We start from the raw sequence: 26131 nt of genomic DNA, 5'->3' as shown, positions 1-26131 counted from the left end.
AACTACTTTATATACAGTTCAGTAGCCTGCTCCATTTGTTTCCAAAAGGGTCCCACGATAAATCTGGGGCCATCAGGAGTACCCTTTATCAAGTAGAAAGGAATAAATCAAAGTTATGTTACAGAAATTTGTATTCATTTACTGGACTTTGCTTTTATGCCTCCGCACCGATGACATTCGTGGCTTATTGTATTATACATACTATACAAATTATGTTTTTGGCCAAGTAGTTAGGGGGCATACCACATGGCCATAAATGCCTTGAGTACCAAGTCTCTGATTCAACTCCCAGTTGGTCAAATCTGCATGTCATGCCCCTATTCTTTTCCCCCACATTTCCTGTGTCGTCACTGTCTCTAATAAATTCAAAACAAATGATTTAATACAATTCTATTAACTTAATTACATATATTTTATTTTATCAATTTCACTCAATGTAGTTCAATTTAATTTGAATCTGTGGTAGGCAGAAATCTAGCCAAAAACTGTAATATACATACATCTGTTGATTTTCCATTAATAAAATATATGTAAATATGACATAAAATTATATATGTACATACATTATAGCCTAAATATGTAAACTATACATGTGAAACAATATCATATATTGACATATATGTCTAGCTAATACAAATGTACTTTAGTATGTCTGTTTATATTATAGACATATTTTACATAAATATATATCAATCCCAAAGCCAGTAAGGCATAAAAATGTTATAGTATAGTAAGGCTACAAAACTCATATTATGGTGAGGTATAAACATTTCATAGTATAGGAAGGCATTTAAAGTTCATAGTATAGTCAGGCATAAGAGTGTAATATCATATTAAGCAATGAAATGTCATAGTATAGCAAAGCAAAAAAACATCATACCATAGTAAGGCAGAAGGACTAAAATTGTAATAAGGCATAAAAAGTCATATTATATCAATGCATAAAAACGTTATATTGTAGTAAGACATAAAAATGTCATTGTGCACTAAGGAAAGGAAAAGTGCTAGTAGGGCAAAAAAGTCACCATTAAAAGTCATATAAAGGTCATAGTATAGTGAGGAATAAAATATTACAATTAGGCATACAAAGTCATTGAAAATTCAAAGTATAGAAAGGCATTAAAAATGTCATAGTAAATAAGGCATAAACATGTCATGAAAATATGAAAGTATAGTAATGCACAAAATGTCAAAGTATAATGAGACATAAAATGTTATGGTATAGTAAGGCATAAAAGTGTCATAAGAACGTCATAGTAAGGCATTAAATGTCATTAAATAATAAGGGAAAAAAGTGATAATATAGTTCGACATAAAAAATGTCACAGTAAAGTAAGGCATAAAAAGGTCATGATATAGTGAGGCATATAATGTCAAAAAAACATCATATTATATTAAGGCATAAAATATCATAAAAAGGTCATAGTATAGTAAGGAATTAATTGATATAGTATAGTAAGCCATGAAAATTTCAAAAAACGTCATAGTATAATATGACATAAAACGTAAAAAAAACATTGTCTATTAAGGCATAAGAGGTCACAAACAGGTCCTAGTATGGTAAGGAATAAAAGTACATACTATAGTATGGCATAAAACAGTCAAAAAACGTCATAGTATAGTTTGGCATTAAAATGTCAAAAAACGTCATATTATATTAAGGCATAAAAGGTCACAAAAAGGTCCTAGTATGGTAAGGAATAAAAGGACACAGTATAATAAGTCTTGATAATGCCAAAAAAATGTCATAAAACGGCATGGTATAGTATGGCATTAAACGTCAAAAAATCATCATATTATATTAAGGCATAAAAGGTCATAAAAAGGTCATAGTATGGTAAGGAATAAAAGGACATAATATAGTATGGCATTAAAATGTCAAAAAACGTAATAGTATAGTATGGCATAAAATGTCAAAAAACATCATAGTATAGTATGTCATTAAACGTCAAAAAAAAAAAAGATTATATTAAGGCATGAAAGGTCATAAAAAGGTCATATTATGGTAAGGAATTAAATGACATAGTATAGTAAGCCTTGAAAATTTCAAAAAATGTCATAGTATAGTATGGCATTAAATTGTCAAAAAATCATCATATTATATTAAGGCACAAAATATCATAAAAATGTCATATTATGGTGAGGTATAAAAGGACATACTATAGTATGGCATAAAACGTCAAAAAACAGGGCATTATGTAGCGTAATGGTCTAAGCAGGCGCCACATGTGTAGAGGCTACAGTCCTCGCTGCAGTCTGCCCCCGTTCGAGTCCCGCATCGGATTGCCTTTACTGCATGTCATTCCCCCTCTCTGCCTCCCCATTTCCTGTCTCTGTACTGTCCTGTCAAATAAAGGCTTAAATCGAATGGCAAAAAAACATCATATTATATTAAGGCATGAAATATCATAAAAAAGTCATAGTATGGTAAGGAATAAAAGGACATAGTATGATAAGGCATAAAATATCAAAAAATTCATAGTATAGTATGGCATAAAAGGTCATAAAAAGGTCATAGTATGGTAAGGAATAAATGGACATACTATAGTATGGCATTAAAATGTCAAAAAACGTCATAGTATAGTAAGCCTTAAAATGTCAAAAAAACATCATAGTATAGTATGGCATAAAAGGTCAAAAAAAGGTCATAGTATGGTAAGGCATAAAATGTCATAAAAATGTCATAGCATGGTAATTAAAAAAAGCACATACTATAGTATGGCATTAGAAAGTCAAAAAACGGCATAATACATTATGGCATAAAACGTCAAAACAATGTCATATTATATTAAGGCATGAAAGGTCATAAAAAGGTCATATTATGGTAAGGAATTAAATGACATAGTATAGTAAGCCATAAAAATGTCAAAAAACGTCATAGTATAGTATGGCATTAAAATGTCAAAAAACGTCATAGTATAGTATGGCATAAAACGTCCAAAAAACATTGTCTTATATTAAGGCATAAAAGGTCATAAAATAGTCATATATCATATATGGTAAGGAATTAAATGACATAGTATAGTAATAGTATAGTATAGTAAGCCTTGAAAATTTCAAAAAACGTCATAGTATAGTATGGCATTAAATTGTCAATTGTCATTAAAATGTCAAAAAACGGCATAGTACATTATGGCATTAAACGTCAAAAAAACATCATATTATATTAAGGCATGAAATATCAGAAAAAGGTCATAGTATAGTATGGCATTAAAAAGTCAAAAAACGGCATAGTACATTATGGCATAAAAGGTAAAAAAAATGTCATGTTATATTAAGGCATAAAAGGTCATAAAAAGGTCATAGTATGGTAAGGAATAAAAGGACATAGTATGATAAGGCATAAAATACCAAAAAACGTCATAGTATAGTATGGCATTAAACGTCAAAAAATCATCATATTATATTAAGGCACAAAATATCATAAAAATGTCATATTATGGTGAGGTATAAAAGGACATACTATAGTATGGCATAAAACGTCAAAAAACAGGGCATTATGTAGCGTAGTGGTCTAAGCAGGCGCCCCATGTGTAGAGGCTACAGTCCTCGCTGCAGTCTGCCCCCGTTCGAGTCCCGAATCTGATTGCCTTTACTGCATGTCATTCCCCCTCTCTGCCTCCCCATTTCCTGTCTCTCTACTGTCCTGTCAAATAAAGGCATAAATTGAATGGCAAAAAAACATCATATTATATTAAGGCACAAAATATCATAAAAAGGTCATAGTATGGTAAGGAATAAAAGGACATAGTATGATAAGGCATAAAATACCAAAAAAGTCATAGTATAGTATGGCATAAAACGTCAAAAAAACATCATATTATATTATGACATAAAACGTCAAAAAAACATTGTCTTATATTAAGGCATAAAAGGTCATAAAAAGGTCATAGTATGGTAAGGAATAAATGGACATACTATAGTATGGCATTAAAATGTAAAAAAACGTCATAGTATAGTATGGCATAAAACGTCAAAAAAACATTGTCTTATATTAAGGCATAAAAGGTCATAAAATAGTCATATATCATATATGGTAAGGAATTAAATGACATAGTATAGTAATAGTATAGTATAGTAAGCCTTGAAAATTTAAAAAAACGTCATAGTATAGTATGGCATTAAATTGTCAATTGTCATTAAAATGTCAAAAAACGTCATAGTATAGTATGGCATTAAAAAGTCAAAAGACGGCATAGTACATTATGGCATAAAACGTCAAAACAATGTCGTGTTATATTAAGGCATAAGTATCATAAAAAGGTCCTAGTATGGTAAGGAATTAAATGACATAGTATAGTAAGCCTTGAAAATTTCAAAAAACGTCATAGTATAGTATGGCATAAAACGTCAAAAAAACATTGTCTTATATTAAGGCATAAAAGGTCATAAAAAGGTCATAGTATGGTCAGGAATAAAAGTACGTAGTATGATAAGGCCTGAAAATGGCAAAAGACGTCATAGTATAGTATTGCATAAAAGGTCAAAAAAACATCATATTATATTAAGGCATGAAAGGTCATAAAAAGGTCATATTATGGTAAGGAATTAAATGACATTGTATAGTAAGCCATGAAAATTTCAAATGTCAAAAAACGTCATAGTATAGTATGGCATTAAAATCTCAAAAAACGTCATAGTATAGTATGGCATAAAACGTCAAAAAAACATCACATTATATTAAGGCATAAAATATCATAAAAGGGTCATAGTATGGCATAAAAGGATGAACAATTGTAAAATGCAAACACCAATAAACAATAAACAAAAAATAACTGTCAATAAATATCAGAGTGAACAGCAACAGCGACTCTTGGCATGAGAGTGTGCACTGTCTCCAGATGCAGCTGTGTAGTCCGTTGATTAAAATTGCTTTATTATTCCTGTGTTGATAGTTTTTATTTTGCGATCTTTTAAAAATACATATCTATAGCGTTATATTTCAGTACTGTAGCCCAGAGAAAACTGTCCATTTGGATAGAAGACGTGTAGCAGCAAAAAATAAATCAATGCCTAATATAACAACATGGAAGAATGTTAATTGGCAATTAGATCGTTACCACTCCTTCTCTATACTCTCCAATGTCTTTTTTTTTTTCTTCACTAGGCCTAGATTTATCTGACAGTTTTATCCTTCAAATAAATAAATATTAAAACTACCGAACAGTTTCCAAGCCTAGTACACAAACACTTATCTATTTTTTCTACTGCTTGAGCAGCACTGTTTGAGAGCCCAAACAATGCAATTATATGTATATATATATATATATATATATATATATATTGGCATATATATATATATATATACATTTCAAGCACTCCTGGGGCCCCCCTGGGCGCTATGGCGGCCCTAAGCAGCCGCTTAATTGGCTTATGCCTTGGGATGGCAGTAATTCTAGTCTAAACCTCTGAGAATCTGAGAATCTTCACCTGTAAAGCAACTAGCAACTTTAGCTATGAGACAAATATGGTGGAATACAAGTACAATATTTCCTAACTAAATATAATTGGAGTAGAAGTATTAAAATTAATAAAATGGAAATATGACAATAATATTGTACTTAGTATAGTACTTAAGTAAATGTGCTTACTTTTCGCCACTAAATCAATTAATGCAAAGGTCAGTAGAATGATGTTTTTTTTTCTTTGGGCTTTTTATGCCTTTATTGGATAGCACAGTAGAGAGAGACAGGAAATGGGGAGGCAGAGAGAGGGGAAATGACATGCAGTAAATGGCCGTCCGATGCGGGATTCGAACCGGGGCCGACTGCAGCGAGGACTGAAGCCTCTACATATGGGGTGCCTAGCTCAACCCACTGCGCCACTCGACGCCCCAGTAGAACGATGTTTTAACAAAATTTTATTTCATCTTTACTTCTTCTTCCAGGTATAGCGAGTCTGTGTACAATAGGAGTTATTTCTGTTGAACGCTACATAGTAGTGTGTTATCCCATGGGTGCTGTCCTCTTCCAGACCAGGTATTAAGATCTCACTTAGATGCATCACACAGAACTTACAAAACTTGATTGTTCCACCTGCATGAATCACACCATCTCTGTTGTCCCTCAGACATGCAGTGGCTGGAGTGGTGCTGTCCTGGGTGTGGTCTTTTGTGTGGAACACTCCACCTCTGTTTGGTTGGGGAAGTTATGAGCTAGAGGGGGTAAAGACTTCATGTGCCCCTAACTGGTACAGTCGTGATGTTGGGAACATGTCCTACATCATCATATACTTTTGCCTTTGCTTTGCTGTGCCCTTCTCCATCATCATGGTGTCCTACTCACGACTATTGTGGACCCTTCGTCAGGTGAGCAATAGACATCTGGTCATACAGTATATTTTTCTTGATTGTAATGATATCATAATAAAGTCTTTTTGCTTGAATCTTGATGTCGTAGGTAACCAAGCTGCAGGTGTCTGAGGCTGGCAGCACAAATCGTGTTGAGGCGCAGGTGGCGCGTATGGTAGTGGTGATGGTGTTGGCCTTCCTAGTCACCTGGCTACCATATGCTGGCATGGCCTTAGCTGTCATCATAGACTCCAGTCTATATATTGACCCCGTTATTGCTACCATCCCTGTTTATTTGGCTAAAAGCAGCACACTCTACAACCCCATCATATATGTTTTCATGAACAGACAGGTAGTCCTCATGCACATTTATATTCACACATACAAAGGAAGAGAAATAAAATGAATTCAGGCATATATAATTATACACTTTAATTTCCCTGTATTAACCATGTGTGCCGTATGTGTGTGTTTGCAGTTTCGAGGATATGCTGTTCCTACTGTCCTGTGTGGATGGAACCCGTGGGCCTCAGATGCACAAATGTCTGAGGGTGATACCACTGTTGTCACTCTCAACAAGGGCCAAAAATTCTCACCTAAAGAATCTTTAAAAGAATAAAAGTATGTATGAATGAATACTACAAATTCTCCAAAAAAAACAAACAAACAACACATTGAAGCACATGTGAAAAGGAAACATTCATCACATGAGACACTGTTCTCTGTCATGTTGGTGATGAATTTTTCTTTTTGATCTCACTTTGAGGATTATAAGATAAGATTCAACCAATTCAATTCAAACTCATTAAACCACATATGCTTTGCTAAAATCAATTATATGCATCAACATGTTCATTCTGTTTAGGCACACTTTGTAAATGTCTCTATGGTGCAAGCAATATAATCTTCCTTTCCTTAGGAATTTTAGTCAGTGGCTGGATACTTGCGTTAGAGCCCCAATAAAATCTGTAATTGCAGATGAATTTTCTAAATTCAAGCTTGAGTTAAATATAAATATATAAGTTTGACAGATCTTAAAATTTTCTTTTCGTGTAAGTAAACATTTGTTTTGTATTGATACATATTTATCCCAAAGTTGATGAGCAAAACAAGTCAATAAATTTCAATTAGCATTTGCAACAAACTGCTGAAGCCCTGTAACATTGAAGAGGCATATATAGTATAGTAATCTGTATGTGGTTGATGTTATAATCTGTCACACTTTCAAAGGATTTATGACAAGAAAAAAAAGTAGTTACATCATTTTTATTTTTTTATTAGGTGTACACATCCCCTTTGCTTTTTAAGGTCTGTGCTCAAGCATGGTACAAACCCATCACACGCAATCGGACCTTTGTCACCTTTATATGATCTTTATGGCTTTCATTGATAAAAATCAAAATTATCAGTGTGTTATACTCCTTTGCAACCTGATACTTCACTCCAGCCGTTTGGATCCAGCATGTTAAACAGCAAAAAAAATAAACCTGTCATCAGTCTCACAGTTTGATCATTCACAGTCATTTCCCCTCTCTAAATAAACACAAATGCAATCATACTCATCCTATTACCTTGGCTTTTTATTGATTACAGAAATATTGCTATGACTTTCATTAAAGAAAAGCAAAAAAAAAAAAAAAAAAAAAAAAAAAAAAAGCCAGAATGTGAATAGCTGTATCAAACCTGTACACTTTTTTATATACAGAGTGAGGGATCATCTATGTACATGCTACATACCGTCACACTCTGGGTAAATAAGTAGTGCTTCTGACAGGCACAGACATGGGATCACTTCACCTTTTCTGAATCCATTTCGAGAAAAGGCTACAGAAGTGACCCTAGGTCGGTGCCTGAGGAGCAGGAGACTGTAATCTACACCCTCTAGCCATCTAATAGATACAGTACATGTTGACATTTCAACTGATTGGTGTCACACTGTTGTGTGCTTGAACACCTGTTGCTTGGAGAATGGACTTTGGTCCTGTTGTTTCTGGCAACCTGCAACAATAACAGCATGAAACAACAGTGTGTCTTGAGTGCTTCGAGTCCTGCTAAATACTCAGAGACTTTAGTAACCAGTTAGACAGGCTACATAACAGTTTTCTGTACTATATTCCTTGAGGTTGAGTCAGATTTGTCATACAAACTATCTGGTCCCAATGCCGGCAGCACATCACATTGTTGCTGAATAGCGTGTTATCATTTTCATCTTTATTTAAGGTACAGTCTCCAGACTCGCTGAGGAGCCATTACAGGTTATTGTGGTGATTGGTGTGAAAAAAATCATTTAATACGATCATGTCCCATGCTTAATTTGAACCAACTGGAAGTACCCCTTTTCCAGCAGCAGCTATTTCACATACCAACTGAAAACTCTGTGAGTTTAGTACAGAAACATGCTTGAAGAGATCACGAGTAAAGACATGAGTAAGGTAGTCTCTGAACAGCAACATTATGGTCAAACTAACAGAGAATGAATAACACAGAAGACCGACAGGTTGATGCTAGGAAATGATTCTTCTTCTCCACATACAGTTCGCAAAGGGTTTCAGGCCATGTACGACATACTCTGCTCTACTGGGGGAGACATACAAGACCAGCTGTACCTCACAGCATCCACAAAACGACACTAGCAATAAGTCCTGAGCTCAAGGAATGTGCAACACGTCCCCAGGCAGTCGCCAACTGTTCCAGTGGGAACACAGTAAAGACTGAGAACAGCATCCTGGAATTATCATTGCTTCTGACAAGTAAAAAGTACGATCATATATATACAGATTAAAAAAAAAAAGAAAAAAAAAAGACTAAAAATAAATGCACATGGAGTTGGGCAGGAGAAGTTGGGGTTCTTGAATAGTCTACTCATGATCTAAAGAGGTAAAGGGTGCAAACAGATTATCAACGTCAACACCTATACACCACACAACAAATCAAGACAACTTCTGAGTGAAGGCAAAAGAGGAAGGGGGTGTCTAACAATAAGCAGGTGAGGATTTGTACACTTCCTTTACCTCTCCGTCCTTCAATGTTGTCCTTCTTGTGTATTGACACAGGAGCCTCTTGCAGCGTAGTGTTCTTTACAGCATGTGAGTGTGTGACAAATTAAGTAATTATCGTCTACTACTGGTCTGTGAGTTGCAGAGTGCTTTTAATTGTAGTACATCTGTTCATTTTCCTATGGTTAGTGTTGTTTTTTTTTGGTCTTCTTCACTTTAATATCTAGTGTGTACTTTACATCCTACTCTGCTTGAGTGACTGATGAGGTAACGTAATGACAACCACCCTGACCTCGACTGGACAATAAGGTGCTAAAGTTTATCTCTGTAAACTCCAATGATCTACACACTCTTAACTTTCAAGTGAACTTTCAAGTGTGTGTGTGTGTGTGTGTGTGTGTGTGTGTGTGTGTGTGTGTGTGTTCTATTTAAAGGACCAGTGTGTAAGATTTAGGGGCATCTATTGGCAGAAATGCAATATAATATTCCACATGCTGGGCTCCTCTTCCACAGAGCCTGCAATGTTATACTGCCATGTTTCTACAGTAACCCATAATGGATAAACCAAACACTGGCTATGGAGAGGGCCTTTCGCATTTTTACACTACCTGAAGGCCACTGTAGGTTCTCCTACATGCTTGGAAAGGGAGGGGAGAGGGGAGGGGTATTCAGTTGGTTGCAATCTGCAACCTCACCACTAGATGCCACTAAAACCTACACACTGGTCCTTTAAAGATCATGTAATAAAGGGCCAAGAGGTTAGGCGAGGGTCTAGGGCTGAGGTGCAAAATTCAGAGTTTGGATTCAGGCTGAGGCGTGTTATGAAAAAGCAGAGTTCTACAGCTGAGTCTCTTTATCTACAACAAGAGTCCAAAAAAACAAAAACAAAAATCAGAAAAGAGAGCAACAGGGTTCCTCTCTCTTTCTTTGTCCTTTGAATCATGTCCACCTTCATTCTCTCTTCCTCACAGCTCACTGATGCAGCAAGTTCTGTTCAAAATCCCGAGTCAGCTCCACGTCCTAAATGCTGCCCTCCTCTGGACAGCAGCGGTAGCAGCAGCAAGGAGAATCTTGTACTCTCCCACTTTTCTTCCAGCATCACACACTTCTCTCATTTTTAATTTTTCTGTCTTTAAGGTTCAACTGAGTCTTTATTTTTTTTTAGTCAAGTATGAATTCTTCAGCCTTAGTTCTGTGTGGTTTTGTTGTCATTTTGCTGTGTGTGTGTGTGTGTGTGTGTGTGTGTGTGTGTGTATGTATGTGTGTTTATATGGCAGGGTGTGTGTAGCTCCTTCAGTTTGTATGGCAGGGTCAGTGAATGTATGTCTGACAGGACAGCTCCACGTGTCACTGTCCTCCTCACCTCAGCGCCCCCGCCAGCACTAAAACAACACACTCTGCCTCCTGCTCTTCCCCTGGGCTGAGAGAGAGAGAGAGACACAGAGAGAAGGAGAGAGAGAGGGAAAGAGAGAGAGACAGAGACAGAGAGATGTGAAAAAAGGTTTGAATTTGATTTGGACACACACACACACACACACACACACACACACACACACACATTTCACTCCATGCCAGCAACACAAAATGTACACTATAGGGCCAAAAGCACTGGATCCTGTAGAGCTGCAACCAGCAATTATTTTCATTATCAATGAATTGACCAAAATTGATTAATCAAACTTTTATCTTTATTTTTGCTGAAAATTTGGTTTTTTTGCAACATGGGGAAAGTTTAGATTCTACAAAAACAAAACTTGCATATGGTGGGTATTTTGTAGGCTAACTGCTAATTTGCAGAAAATATGACTGAACATAAACAAGACCAACACCAAATAAACAAGAAAATAATCCAAACAATTAGGGTACACTGGTGGTTTAGCGATTAAATATGATGATTATGTCACACCTTCCTCTCTCTCCTCATTTCCCATTGCCTCTTTAGTCTTGGCTATCTGAAAAACAAAAACTGCCCCTGAAATAAGATCCTGTGTGCATAGGGGTGTTCTCATGTTGTAACAGAAAAAGCCAAACTGTTGCCACAAATTTGGAAGCACACTATTATCTGAAAGCTCGAGAACAAAAGTACACAAACAATTATGGACAGCTACTTTTGACCGTATAGTGCACCTGTAGTACTATCACTATTATCACATCTAGGAAAACATTTGCATAATAAAGTTCTTTAACCTGTAATACTGTGTGTGCAGTCTAGCTGAAGCTGAAGATAAATGATACTTACCAGTAACTGTTACACACTGGCGTAAAACAAACATACTTATACATGCTGATAAGGTGCATTTATTACACACAACCAAGCAAATACACACTAAACCAAACCCTCACTTACAGACTTAACAAAAAGGCTACATCTCTCGCTGCAGAAACCTAAACAGGACTGCAAATGAAAAGAATCAAATGACTCCCCATTCTTGAATCACATTCTTTTCCATTATGAATATATTGTTTCCCTGAAATAAAACACTAGGAGTGACTCACTCTGAGAAAAAGAGAATTAGGTAAGTGAAAGCTGAGATGATGCCTGTGGGTGTAGGCCTTGAAATGTGAGGGAAGACCAGTAGGAGCAAGAATGGGGAGAGGAAGAGGAATTGATGAAAAAGAAAAGGGCATGAACTTTACTAGGTGTGAAATATGTTGTTTTGGTTCAGGGAATGTAAGGAGGGAAGACAAATGCAACAGCATTTAGTCCAATTCAGTAACAAAGACAAGGTGCACATGGACATAAGAAACCAGGTAAAAGCCAAAAAGAAAAACAGGAGTAGAGGAGCTGAACAGAGGACAGACAGAATGAAAGAGACCGTATTTACCAGAACGGTAGAGGCCACTCAGCCAGTGGAAGTGGAGGACAGATTGTGACTCTGAGCCCTGGGATTGGCTCCTTCTCTCTGGAAGTACTGCGAGGGTGCAGAGCCTAGCTTATGGGCCATCGCTTTTTAGGGTTTAGGGGGGGAGGGTGGGGAGGTTGGGAATATTGAGATGTTACGGAGGAGTTGGAGCAGGGTACACAAGGGAGATAGAAAGGATTAAGGAAAAGATGAACATTGCGAAAGAGGAGAGCGTGGGTACCAAGAAAGAGAAGGGACAGTTCATCAGAACAGGACAGAAAGGCAGTGGAGCAGGAAGAAAAGAGACACACACAGACTGAGACTGTGATAAACACAGAAACACTAAAGCAAATCTAAGCAAATGTCAAAAAGGCACATCAGGCATGCACAGTTAATGAATAGTGTTTCAGACAAAGGTAAAAGCCCTCAACTAAACTGTTAACTGGATGTTAACTCAATGTTTGGCTGTACTGCTTAGTTTGTCCATGTGTGAAGGGCTTTCTGTCTATAGCTTGAAGTCGTTAAAGTAAATTAGCATCTTTCAACATCCAGTTGTTACATTTATATGTAAATTGTTATTACACTGTTAATTACAGCATGTAGTTTTAAATATGACAATGTGAAAAGCAATGTTGACTTTTGGTAAAACATCACCTGTATAGCTTGCTGTTCATTACTGTGTGTGTTGAAATATTGTTGATAGCCTGTATTAGTTCTTCATACGGTCTAAGGGGCAGGCAGGATAAGTCTGTATCCTTGTGAGAGATTGTTAATGTGTTAAGTCATTGCTTTTGTGAGGGAATAAATCAATAATCTGTTGCCATTAAAACAAGACTAGAGTCTACAGCCATGCTAGCACGTCTGTGAGGTCTGTGAGGCACAGTGGTGCTTTAAGCTAAATGCTAATGCTAGCATGGCTACCATGCTCATAATGACAATGCAAACATGCTGATGTCTAGCAGGTATAATTTTTACCATCTGAGTGTAGCATTTTAGCATTGGCTTTTGAACACTACTGTCAATAATGTTGCAGGTATTTGATCACAAACCAAAGAATTGGACAAATTGGAAGTTTGACCTGCAGATGGCACTAGATGAAAAGTGGTCACCAAAGTTATTACAGTTGGGACGTGAGGGTCTGCCCCAGATTTCGTAGCAATTTATCTGCTAGTTGTCAACATATTTCACTAAAAGCCAAAAGTGTCAACATTATGAACGTGCTACAGGAAAACTCAGGGGATTTTTGTCTGGGCAGCTATGAATTCATATTTCAGTCTGGACCAAAGTGGTGGACTAGCATGGCTAAAAAATAACATATCTTGTTACCTTTACAGAGCACAGCAGTAACTGATACAGAAGCAACAATATTTGGACTTAAATACAACAGAAACTTATGTCACCAAAGTTTTTTTCTTGGTTCATTATCACTTTAAAGTGTATTGCAGTAGGTGTTGTAAACATTCGGAGTTGGGGATCTTTATGTAGTGGAAGTATGAACCTGGTGATAGACCGGGGAAAACTGTGTGACATGTATGACCACATAGTGGCATGACAGACGACATAAAGCAAAGACAGAGAGAAAAAAACGAGAGACGAGGAAGAGGACAGGGAGCAGGACCTATTCTCTATCATATTCCCACTGGGAATTCCTCATTCCCTGCTTTTTCCTGTCTTTTTTTACTTGCAGGACTTACTTGACTCTGGGTAGACTGAGGATCTCTTTCCTGGATCTTTCTGGAGCTGAATGCCTTTTACGGAGAAGATGGATGAGGCTAAAATAAAAACAGAGGGTTGGTGAGACAGTGTGTATGACCAGTGTCAAGTGTCCAACATGTCAGATCGTATGTACTCACTGTCAGCCAGTGATTGAACCTGCTCTCCAAGACTTCTAAAATATGAGTGTCTGAGAGCATCCTCAGCTGATACACGCTTCTTAGCCTCAAACTAGAGACACGGAGACACAAAGAGGGGTATATAGACAGGATTGTTAGCTTTTTATCTGGTGCTTTAGCTATACATATGATAAAATTATTATCTGTATACAGCAATTTTCTTTACCTGTAGAAGCATTGACAGCAAGTCATGACCATCATTGTCTATTCTGTGTGACAGAAAACAAAAGGGAAAGTGACGGAGAGGAAGAATGGAGTGTCAGTGAAGTCAAATGCTGACATAAGCCACATGGAGAAGTGTAGTGTTCCCACCATTTCAACAGAGGCGAAAATACTTGCGTACACTTCCTGGTTGATTGATTGCAGGATTTGATTTCCTGAAGATCAATCCTGCATCTTATCTTATTACATCTAACATATCACTGTCACTTAAAGTATACACACACACGCACGCACGCACGCACGCACGCACGCACACACAAACACACACACACACACACCTGCAAATTTCACTCCATGCCATGTGTTCATACACTCAGATCTACACACCTGGGTGCGTGGTTGACGAGGGGTTCTGCGTTGTATCGGGGGAAATTGTATGTCTTAAACTCTTCACTGGTGGTGATGCCTGGCCAAGTCTCTTCTGTAGGAGTACCTGTTAAAGAGAAAGAAAATATGTAGTAGTACAGTGTACACACGCATACTGTACATAAAAGCATGAATGTTGCACAGGCAAATGCTCATCCACATTCCACTGGTGTCATCTTACCAAGGATGCGGAATATGAGGTGAAGCTCATCCTCCACAGTCGATCCAGGAAAGAGAGGTCTGCCTGTGATCATTTCATAAAAGATACAGCCCACACCCCTGGACACAGAGACAGAAAGGGTAAAATGGCACAATGACCTAAAATTGCACTATATAGCCATGCTGAAGTGCACTAAGTTCAATAAATGATGTTGTTTTAGACAAATGAGTCCATAACTAGTTAAATACAGGGACAGATTAAAAATACAACTTGAGCCATTTTAAAGGGAATCTCTACAAAAAAAATGCTCTTCAGTAAGTTCCACAATGTTTATATCATAAATGTATAAAGTGCTCAAGCACTGAAAAAAATCTGTCCAACATTTCTTCAGTACTAATTCTAAATCTAAGTCCACAGAAAAGCCCAGTAGCATCCCCAAATATCCTTCCAACTTTTGAATCTTTGCATGTTAACTGTGAACTGCAGTATGTTGACAGTGACAATGGTGAAAGAAATTGTGGGGATTTGGGGGAAGCCTGGGGGATAAACAGAAGCACTTCAGATACAAACAAAAGTAAAAAACAAAAAGGCTGACAAACAAGGCTAGTATTAAAACTGTGTGAACTTTCTGTACAAGCTCACCACATGTCAATTGGTGTAGAGTACTCAGTGGATCCTAGAAGCACATCTGGTGGCCGGTACCATAATGTCACAACTTCATTCGAGTAGGTCTTCGTAGGGACAGACTTGGCCCGTGCCAAACCTGAATTGAAACACAAAAAAGGGACACTTAATTACACAAATATTCCCTTATGAATGAAATTTCATATACTGAGTAAGATCACTTTTGAGTTGCAACTGCATTTGAGTTTTGATCAATTTGTTATTACTCTATGGAACTTTTTGGAATGTGCAAACGGTACATTATATTTATAAAATAATTTTTTATCCAGATTTCTGTTTCAGTTTGAATATACCGTTGAATTAATTTGTAATTTACACAGCAAGATAACACTAACACTTGAATATGTGTAACAGTCATGTTTCAATTTTTATAGATAGAGGGCAGTGTTGGGTGGTTAGTCACTCGTCCTGCCTAAGGAGCAATATGGCCTCTCGTGGTCACGAGTGGCACTTTCAAACTCACACAATATATGTTTTATAAAAAAATGAATAGATACAGATTTTTAAAACTCTGTAAATTACAGACAGTAGCTTAGAGTATAAGTTTCAACATTGTCTTTTGAAAACTGCAGTTGTTGTTGAAGGAAAATCAGGCAAATGTCAAAGCCATGTCAAAACCACCATTTTCACCTGCACTACCTCAATATGACACAGATATAGTGATCTAGTAAAAGTGTTACTCTACCAAAGTCTGCCAGTTTGAGCTCTCCTTTTTCGTTGATGAGCAGGTTCTGGGGTTTTAGGTCTCTGTGGAGGACCTTCCTTCTGTGGCAATACGCCAGACCTCGTAACAGCTGGAACAGAAAGATCTGGAGAGGAGATTAGTATATTATTGTTCCAAGCCTAATATTACACTTATCCATTAAACATAGTTAATTAACCAAGTAATTTATTGTCAGGATAAAAAAATAAAAAATGGGTGGCATTTTTACAACACAGTCATCACAGAGCAAAAATATATTTTTAGATTTATCAATGAGGACCCAAGCTGTCAATTTTATAACCAGAGAGTATCATTATTTAAACTGTTGAGATAGTTCTCTTCAGTACTGAGACTTGTATTACTTTAAACTACCTTGACATTGTGAACACTCATGATGCTCCCACAGTCATCCATGTACTGCTTCAGGTCTTTTTCCTGATGAGAAGGAAGGAAAGAAAGAAAGAAAGAAAGAAAGAAAGAAAGAAAGAAAGAAAGATGATGTACATTTGCATTGATATGTCTTTTAGAAACACGCACACAATAAATATACACAGTGGAGACACTCACCAAGTACTCAAACACGAGTGTCAGGCACTTGTCAGTGTGGATAATGTCATGGAGAGTGACAATATTGGCATGCTTCAAGTCTTTCAGTAGAGACACTAGAAGAGGGAGACACATCAGACAATGTCAGTCAAGCAAAGTGAAATGGTGAGAAGGAGTAAGACATCTCGCTACAGATTAGCAGAAACTCAAGGTCCCAAACACATTTTCAAAACCTTACAAGATCCCTGACAGTATGGTTCTGTGTTGACAACAGTTCAGTACCTTCTCGGATAGCTGTGCAGGGCGCACCCTCCTCATGCTCCAATCGGATCTCTTTCAGAGCCACTAAATTGTCTGTTAACTTGCTTCGACCCTTAAACACTGTAGCATAGGTCCCCTGCAGAGATAGAAAGCATGTGAATGCATTTGTGAAATACAGAAAACTGAGTATTTGAAGAGTTTGTGTGCGCTCAGTGTTTCACTTTTCTTTATTGAGCTCACCTCTCCGAGTTTGTCCAGTTTGATGTAGGTTTCAAGTTTCCCAAAGCCGATTTCAGACTAGAGAAAACAGAGAGAAAACTGTTGAGGAAGTTATGAGTGTTATCAATGTGCATTATCACTGAGCCAGTGCCCATTTATTTTGGCTACAGACTGACTGTAGTGCAGGCTTGGCCACTGCAAGATAACTGTCTCTAGAATCAAATCCCCCAGGCCAAGACTGTTAGTCCACATTTCAGTCCCACTGCTGCTAACATTTGGCCTACAACTGCAGGGGTCTGAGTCACCAGGCCTTGTCATTCTGTGTGTGTGTCTGTCTGTGTGCTAAAACATTAGCTTGGTTTTTCCCAACACTTACATTATGTTACTAAGCATCTCTGCTACATCTTATGCATTATCTGCGTTACAAATGATCAAGACTTTCATAATCCTGAAATTATCTCTGTAGAAACATCTGTATGAAATACCTGCTGAGACAATTCAGCACCGTGAACATGGCATATTAAACAGCCATTTTTAAATGGCATGAGTCTGATTGGATAGAGAAAACATTCCTAAAGCTGCTCTCTGCTTGTACCATTTTTACAGTTATTTGATATTTTAAAAATGTGGTTCATTTTTAACACAGGTGTACTGGAGACCATATTTCCTGAGAGGACCCTGCATTACATCTAGTGAATAAAAGATACTGAACTAACATTATTTCTATGTGTCTCCAGATCTCTGACATTGACATTCCAGGGTCTAGGTCACTCAGTCACCACATACAGTGCATCACATGCACATAGAGACATACAGTATATTCACACTTGTGGCTCACGGTGAGTAGGGAGTGGTGTTTGTAAGGTGTTTGTTGTCCTAATGTGGAACATCGGAACAATTTATCCAACGTTCCGACTCCTTGTGTCTCTTTAATGCTGCACAGTGACATCATCGTCAGTTGCAACTATACTTTTTGGCCACAGGACGTCAGTATAACAAAGACAACTGAGTGTGTCGTGAGTTCTTCCACTCCAGACAACTTAATGGGGATTAAATGCTATTTCTAAACATTTCTCTGGATATCCGGCAGGCATACTTCACATCTGTGTGCATGGTGAAAAAAAAAAAAAATCTGAATTAATCCTGTACTCGGTTAATAAAGGTTTAGCTGCACAATGTATGTAGTCCCTGGGTTTCCAGGTCATGAATTATAGATGGATGCAGCTATGTCAAGCTGCGATACCCATAGGCCTGTCAGTGTTTCTCCCTCTCCCTGTCATTTTTCCTCACTTATTTGTCTATCTCTGTCAGCCATGTTTTATCTACGTTCATCTCTCTGAACCCACCCATCTCTCTCAATCTTGTGCTGGCCCGTCCCGTCATGATGCTGACATGAGTGCCAGGCCAATGTTCGACTCTGCACATTTACATGTGTGTGTATGAGGGGGATGGTCTCCAGTGACCAAGTTAGCTGATGAAGCATGTGATCTCTTTAAAGGCATGCCTAAAAGCTGGACACAAGAAGACACATTTACACACTGAAACAAGTGTGTTGTGTGTGCATGGTCGCACAAATTGTAATTTAAATAGGCAACAGACATAATCTTATTTATGTCTGGCAATTCATGTTGGAAGATAATAACAAAATGAGGAAAAAAAAAATGCATCAATAAAAACAGTGGAGATACGTGTGTATGTGCGTATGTATGTCCGCTTAGTATGTGCAGGGGGATGTATTGTGTGTATTTGATTGTGTGTGCTTGAGGGCAAGAGAATATTTGTGATGAGACATACAGCCTATGCTCAAACGTAAACACAATCACCCTGCGCGCACACGTGCACGCACACACACACACACACTCACACACACACACACACACACACACAAAAAACATGCTGCTCCCATCTCTGTGTTTGTGACAGGGCCTGTCAGGAGCTATTGCTGAGCTGTGTTGCTCTTTCGGCAGGGGAGTCAGTCTCGTGAGAAAAACACAGACACGCACACATAGTGACACACACACACACACACACAGACATTTAAAAACATACAATACACACATACCACCTCCCCTTCAGTAAATAAATCTGTGGCCTCTCGCTTTTTTGAAAAATCTCTAAAACAAAGAATTGCCCAGCTCTTTATCTCCAGCCCATTCTCTGCTTACAGTGTGCAACTGCCCTCTCTCTCTATGTACCTTACAATCCTTTTTGAATGTGTGTGTGTGTGTGTGTGCGTGTGTGTCTGCGTATGCTTTCGATGGCAACGGGTTCATTTTATTCCCAACGCTCCAGTGAGCTTACTCAGCAGAACTAGGTCAGACCAAGTTTTAGTGACAAAATTAAAGCAACATTAAACCAAACAAAAATGTGTGCTCTGTCGGAGCCCTGCACAGGAACTGAGGAGACATACAGATGGATGGACTGACAGCAGAAGTGAGAAACGTGAGAAGAAAGCTATCTGCAGAGAGGATCGAATGGGTATTGAGAAGAAAGTCCATTACCTCAACCACATTTCATTTTTACAGTTTCTCCGTGTTGAAGGGGAGAAAGAGGATGGATTCACTGTATTGAGTGGGAGAGGGAAAATGACAGGCTTCTGCTAAGAAAAGAGGTGGCAGGAAATGAGAGGTGGGAGGAAAGAAGAGCCCTTTCATTAGCATGATGTAGCCAGTCCTCAGGGCCTCAATCAATCAACCAATAAACATCTTGCTCTGTGTCACCTTTTTCATGTAAAACCCACCGATAACAACAGACCGAGTGTGACCCAGAGGAATGGACCGAGTCTTGAGCTGAGTTATGAATTTTTAGTTTTTATCAGTTAACAGCAGGATAATATTCCCAGCAGCAAAGTATAACTAAGTGGAGAGGGGCACATGAACAAGTCTCTTGCCTAAATATACATTTGTTTTATAGTTCTAAAACTACGTGTTGAGCCTTGCATAACACCATTAAGTGTTGTGGTTTGAGATAAAATGACATCTCCGAACACTGAATCTCATTGGACTGCTGTGAATAATTGACTATCAATGGGCACCAGCCATGAGAGAAAACTGATAACATCACTTATATTACATTGGAAGCAATTCAAAGATCAAAATACACGGTTTCAGATGTGAGGATCTGTTACGGCTCACCGGACACATGTTCTGTGTTACGGTAACAGATGACGAGCACACTGATAGCTGAAAAGCCATTACATCATTGTGCTCATACGCATACTGTTTAACTGTTAGATTTTTAAGCATTAACTCTAATAAATAAAATCTAGCTGTATTCTACCCTCCTACATATACTCTGCAGTCCAGCACAGGCTGGATTAAACCTTCACTGCAGCAGCCATTTGTCTTTTCTTAAACTTCCCTGCACATATTTTATTCTTTATTTCAAACATTTTCAACATTATTTTCAACGTTATTCTTATTTTCAACATCTTATAAGTTTTTAAATCAAGCCTCCCTGTCATTTGTTCCCATAATATCATCTTGCCATTCCTCTTTCTGCATCTTTCCCTCTCTCTTCCTTGCTCTCTGGTTCAGTTCAAGGTGTCCCGCTGTGTAATCCTAGTCAGGAGAGGAGCTGCAGCAGATGAGTCTGACACTGCTGCTGAATTATTGATTGATCTATTGCATCATGTACATACAACAACCCTAAAGAAGATGCACACCCACTCACAACTTAACAATGTCAGAAAATGTCTGCCACTCATTTACAATGTTGAGACACAAACATCTCTGCAGACTATCCTCTTCTTCTGATCCACCATTACACCATAAACCTCCCCTTTTCCCTGCAAACCTTTCATCTCTGCGAGAGTCCTGCAGAAAAGCTGCGTCATTAAATCGCTTCAAGCCGAGAGCCAGAGGCAGGGCACTGGCCCTGTTCAATAATTACAGCAAAAATGGTTGACGGAGGGTGAATCCTTTATGCTTTCCCATAGAATATCCAGCCTTTTAGTACTCATGTTTTAAGTAAAATGCATCAGTAAAGCAGACTGAATTTAATTTTTTTTTTAAAAGGAAGTATGTGAGACGGAAAGAACGAGTGAAACAGAGACGGTGCTCTCGCTTTATTTAGTGGTGTATCAAGGGAAACTTGAAAATTTGAGTGACGGCTGAAACAAAAGAATAATGTGGAATAAAGTGTGACCAAAATAAAAACCAAGTGAAAGAGCAGGAGCACTTCAGCAGTGATACAAAGAGTATAAGGGGCATGCTGCATATTCATGAATATCTGCCTGTTCCTACCCATCAGCCCCCTCCCCGTCCATCCAGCAGCAAACACCTCCTCTCTCTCCCACCCCCAGATTCATACTCATAATACTCTTGGCCTGGATACATAATACAGAGTTCATCATTCACCCCCCTACTGAGCCATTGTAAGCTCTATAGCATAACTCAGTGTGTCTTTACAACGAGTCAGTGGACATAATGGCCTTAGTCGACCATGTTAATAGTTCACAATGGCAGTGAAAGTTCACATTACTTTTGTTTCAAAACAGAGCAGCATCAAAAGAAAAGCACACACCCAGTGGTACAAGTACAGATGCTAAGTAGGGACCAAGAAACCACCACAGTGGCTTACTAAAACTAGTCTCAGCTGCTTTGCACACATATACACAGATGCAAATATACACGCAGACAGACACACACTGAGTACTGACCAGTGAAGCGCGTCGTAGCCTGCGGCTCATGGGTTTGTCAAAGGGCGGGCTGTTCATGGCAAACTTCTCCAAGTAGCCCTCCGGTAGCCTGATATCAGCTGGGAGAGACAAACGTTTGTTTATGTCCTGAAACAGAGAGAGGGGAATTCAAGAAAGAAAGAAAGTTAAAGAGTATTGTGATACATCAACACCATGCTGATGTTCTTCTCAAATTGTAACCTGTTACCCTGTGACAGCAGTGACATGCTTGAGTGCGGGGTTTCAAACATATGAAAGACATCAGTTTACAGTGATACACACAGTTTTGTATAGTAATTCAAATGTAAACCATAAAGGTCCAAATATAAGATGACATTCTAAATCAGTCAAAACAATATAGGGTATTTGGCATCTTTTAAATGTGGTGAAACATTAGGCGTAATAATAAAAACAAAATAAAATAATAACAATTCTAAATTGAGTTAATAAAGTTGAGTAAAGATGACTTGACATCTCAGACCATCTCAACATTAACAACAACCATCATCAACCCTAGACTAACATCATGTTTCTTGGCCACTTGACAGTAACTTTGATGACTTTGACTTGAGTGATCATCATGATCCAGCTTCAAAATTCTCTCTCGAGCCTTGGTTACTTGACCTACTTTTGAGACCCATAAAAAAACAAAAAAAGAAGGAACACAATCAGCTCTCTCCAGCCGTCTTTCCTGGCAATGAGTTTGTCCAGTGACAGCAACTCACTCCAGTCAAATATGAAGCTTTGGTTTACAGGTGACATCTGCTCTTGTGATTGAATGACTATGTGAATGACAGTTACAACTATTTAGTCTGAATGAAAGACCAAATACAAGGCTGCTACATGATGGGACCAGTTCCAAACAAGTTGCTGGCAAGTTTCAGACTAATTTTCAGAATAATTTGTTGGCAGAGTGAGAGAGTTGGCACACCGCTGTTCCCAAAGTTCCCAAACTCATCTGGAGCACATCTGGAACCAGTCTTTTTGCTATTAAATATGCCTTCTGTCTAAAGTAGCATACTTCTAGCTGACATTTAGTGGCTCTATGATGACCCTATTTTTATGCCTAAATTTTCAGAATTTCACACAACCTTGTACTTGGGTCACTGTGGTATTTTTGTTTTTCACTGAATTTTACCACACAGCACATGTAAAGTGAATACCTCTGACCAAACTACTCCACATCAGCTGGAATAACTTTCACCTCCTATCCCTGACTGAAATGCAATTTGTGTGATGCTACTTTTACCACAATGCATTGCTACTATATGCTACATGCTCACTGGCAAGGTGCCAATCACACGTTGTTTCCATGGCAGCGGTGGCTGGCCCGGTCCCAATAGCCCCATGGTATGTGTCCTCAATGTGAGTGTGTGAAATGATGTGTGTGTTGACATGTGAATGTTAGTGGGAGCACAGAGTAGTGTGTGTATGCGTGAAAATGAAAGGCAGAAGGATTTTATGCCTGTAATGGCTTTATCTGAGCTCACAGGCTAACATGACAACATGCAGTGTTACATACAAGGTGTCACCTTAAGGAAGGTGACACCCTTCCCGTTTTCACACACTCAAAACGTCAGGCAATGCTCTGCAAACTGCATAAGCACATTATGAAAAATAAGCCACAAACACATGACCTACAGACTTTGAGAGATTTACACATTTTGGATCTCCACTGAACATCTGATTCATAAAAGAGTAATATACAAGAAAGTATGAAAAAAAAACAACACACTAAAGCTGCACATTGCTAACACAACAATAATAACTTTTTCACAAATTTATATTTATATTTCATGCAATCCATAAAGCCAGTGACCTCTGATGGCCAAAACAATAGATCTCCACACATGTGCACTCGCCATGCTCCTTTTCAAAAGGACAACAATGAACACAAGTTCACAAAGACACTGACACTCATGCCCTCTTATTCACGGGTATGGACCGACTAAAGACCCACATATAAACACACACCACACGTGCCCCCATACTCACAATGCAGAACAGCTCTAGTAGCTCCCTCATTGTCCTCCTTAAACGTGTCTTTCTATACATTCACACACACATGCGCTTTCAACGATGCATGTCTCTGACCTGCCACATGACTGCACACACACTGACAGAGAGAGAGAGAGAGAGAGAGAGAGAGAGAGAGAGAGAGAGAGAGAGAGAGGCTGGCACTGTGGTAGAGTGCCATCCACATGCTTAGAGGAGGAGGAAGAAAAAAGAGGAGGAGGAGGAGGGGAAAGCATGAGCGGAGGAGAGAGGAATGGACAGATTCCTGAGGGGAGAAAGGCAGATGGGGGGAAGGGGTGAACAGAGGGGGGTGGCTGAGAGGAAACATTGTTTTTCTCTTCTCTCCCACCATCATTTTGTCTTCCATTTCTCATTCTCCCACTTCTCTCTTATCGCCTCCTGAGCTCCGTTCCTCTGGTTCTTTTCTTTCTTTGTCATACCAATAATTATTCCCACTTCCATAATTACTCTCTCACCCCAGCATTTTCCTGTCCTTCACTGCCGCCCTCCCTCTCTTCTTTCTCTCTCTGTGGTAAACATGGTCTAAATTAGTCCCTTCCACTGTTAACAGCAGTCAGAGGCAGCAGCCTGTGTGTCCAGAGGCATTTCCCGTAATACTGCTGCGCTCATCACTCTGCAACTCCTTCCAACAGGCACACACACACACACACACACACACACACGCACACACGCACACACGCACACACAGTCTGACCGAGACATGAGCACGTACTCTAGGATGTGGCAAAATAAAGCAACAAATGGCAAATTTACCTGTCCACAGATAGCACAGGTGCACTCACACAGACACGCAATTTAAATATGGTCACAAAAACCTGAAATCATTCACAGTACCCCATACAGCGGTCCACTATATTATATGTTGGGTTCACGGTTTTGTAGTCGTAGTAAGAGTAAGAAAATGGTCACCAACTGTGAGGTAACTACCATCATGCTTTGCTCAGACAAGGAAAAAACAGATAAATAGAGTTGGCTTCCAGATGAAAGGTATGATCTGAGTAGTTTCTAAATTTGCTTTTTCGCCATCTGATATAACCCAATATCATCCTGATAAAATCCTGAGACTGGATTTATGAGGTTGACACTGACGTCAATATTTGGACGTTTAAAAACATATCGGCTAATATAAAAAAAAAAAAACACACACACAACAATGTGAATAAATAATCTTGATACTGATCCGTTTTTTGAATTTCTTTAAAATTATGGCCAAGATAAATACTGACCAGGACATTTTACAGCTGAAAAATAAACATGTCAGTGCTCTCTGGTGGACAAACTGTAATGTTTCTAAACTGCCTCAAACCCAGTTTGGTATTTCGTTTCTGTAATTTCTTGTAATTAATTGGCAAACATAGATATCTGCAGTGAGCCTATGGCAATATATGGGCCTATCCAATTTATCAGTGTATACCATCTGACAGACTATATAGTCCTCTATATAACATTTCCTTTATAATGTGCAGTCAATAGTGACGGAGTGAGTGCTTTCAGACAGAGTGAATTGTGAGGTCACTGTTGAATCTCAGTGAATAATGTTGTGTCCAGGTGTGTATGTCAGTGTGTGTGAGTGTGTGTGTGTGTGTGTGTGTGTGTGTGTGTGTGTGTGTGTGTGTGTGTATCCTGGCTCCCTGTACCTCATTAGAGATGCGCCGATGGTGGTTGTTCCTCATTCGGACCCTGACTGGACTCTGGACCTCATCAGAAGACGTCCCAGACGCCTGGTCACTCTCTCCATCTGAACCCATCTTCACATTCTCATGGACGATACCTATAGAAAACACACGGACACAAACATGCACAGGCGCAGGCAAACTGTTATTGACAGGAATTGTACTCTGTGACATTGTAGTGGCGGAGAAACAATACCTAAGCTGAATATTATTCACTCATCTTTAAAAAGCATTCTGTAACTTCAATCATCCCAGATCTTTTGGACTGCTGTTTTGTTTTGTTTAATGACACCAGCGCTCTTTCACTCTATTGTCATCCTCTATTACTCTCTCCATGTGCCCATGCGAGGAGACAACCTTTTGTGTTTCTTAGATTTGATTCACCCCTCTGTGAAAACCATAGTAGGGTCCCAATCCCTGGATGATGGATTGTACCACCAGCCATGCACGGGTGTTAGCCGAGTGTGTATAAAATGCCATTGGTAAGATGAGGAGGTCTGAGATTGATATTACCCTGCATGCAATGGGAGCTTTCCTGTCTCTGCCTGCCACCCCCCCCCCC

The 26131-nt window shown here is 38.6% G+C and overlaps 2 protein-coding genes across 10 annotated transcripts in view; one reads left to right on the top strand and one right to left on the bottom strand.

Moving 5' to 3' along the window:
- The window catches only part of parapinopsina (parapinopsin a), a 9393-nt gene extending 2477 nt beyond the window's left edge, over positions 1–6916 (top strand). The window contains exons 2-5 of the mRNA XM_023425269.2: positions 5888–5978; positions 6070–6307; positions 6399–6641; positions 6768–6916. Coding sequence (XP_023281037.1) covers positions 5888–5978; positions 6070–6307; positions 6399–6641; positions 6768–6908 — 713 coding nt within the window. The 3' untranslated portion in view covers positions 6909–6916. The remainder of the gene's footprint in view (positions 1–5887; positions 5979–6069; positions 6308–6398; positions 6642–6767) is intronic.
- A 624-nt stretch (positions 6917–7540) lies between these two features.
- The window catches only part of LOC111668959 (cyclin-dependent kinase 17-like), a 36824-nt gene continuing 18233 nt past the window's right edge, over positions 7541–26131 (bottom strand). For 4 of the 9 annotated variants that reach the window (XM_087179016.1, XM_087179021.1, XM_087179022.1 and 1 more), the window contains 14 exons: positions 25534–25667; positions 21842–21967; positions 17203–17259; positions 16984–17098; positions 16723–16817; positions 16528–16590; positions 16138–16261; positions 15411–15531; positions 14790–14887; positions 14570–14675; positions 14187–14229; positions 13982–14072; positions 13823–13900; positions 7541–12232 (listed from right to left, as the gene is read on the bottom strand). In XM_087179016.1, coding sequence (XP_087035142.1) covers positions 12129–12232; positions 13823–13900; positions 13982–14072; positions 14187–14229; positions 14570–14675; positions 14790–14887; positions 15411–15531; positions 16138–16261; positions 16528–16590; positions 16723–16817; positions 16984–17098; positions 17203–17259; positions 21842–21967; positions 25534–25667 — 1355 coding nt within the window. In that variant the 3' untranslated portion in view covers positions 7541–12128. The remainder of the gene's footprint in view (positions 12233–13822; positions 13901–13981; positions 14073–14186; positions 14230–14569; positions 14676–14789; positions 14888–15410; positions 15532–16137; positions 16262–16527; positions 16591–16722; positions 16818–16983; positions 17099–17202; positions 17260–21841; positions 21968–25533; positions 25668–26131) is intronic. The other 5 variants (XM_087179019.1, XM_023425139.2, XM_087179017.1 and 2 more) reach the window with 4 other exon arrangements.

The sequence above is a fragment of the Seriola lalandi genome, unplaced genomic scaffold (assembly GCF_002814215.2).
Source record: "Seriola lalandi dorsalis isolate HSWRI2012SDOR001 ecotype SW California unplaced genomic scaffold, Sedor1 jcf7180002054767, whole genome shotgun sequence".
Classification (NCBI taxonomy): Eukaryota; Metazoa; Chordata; class Actinopteri; order Carangiformes; family Carangidae; genus Seriola; species Seriola lalandi.
This window is presented reverse-complemented; position numbering and strand designations above follow the sequence as displayed.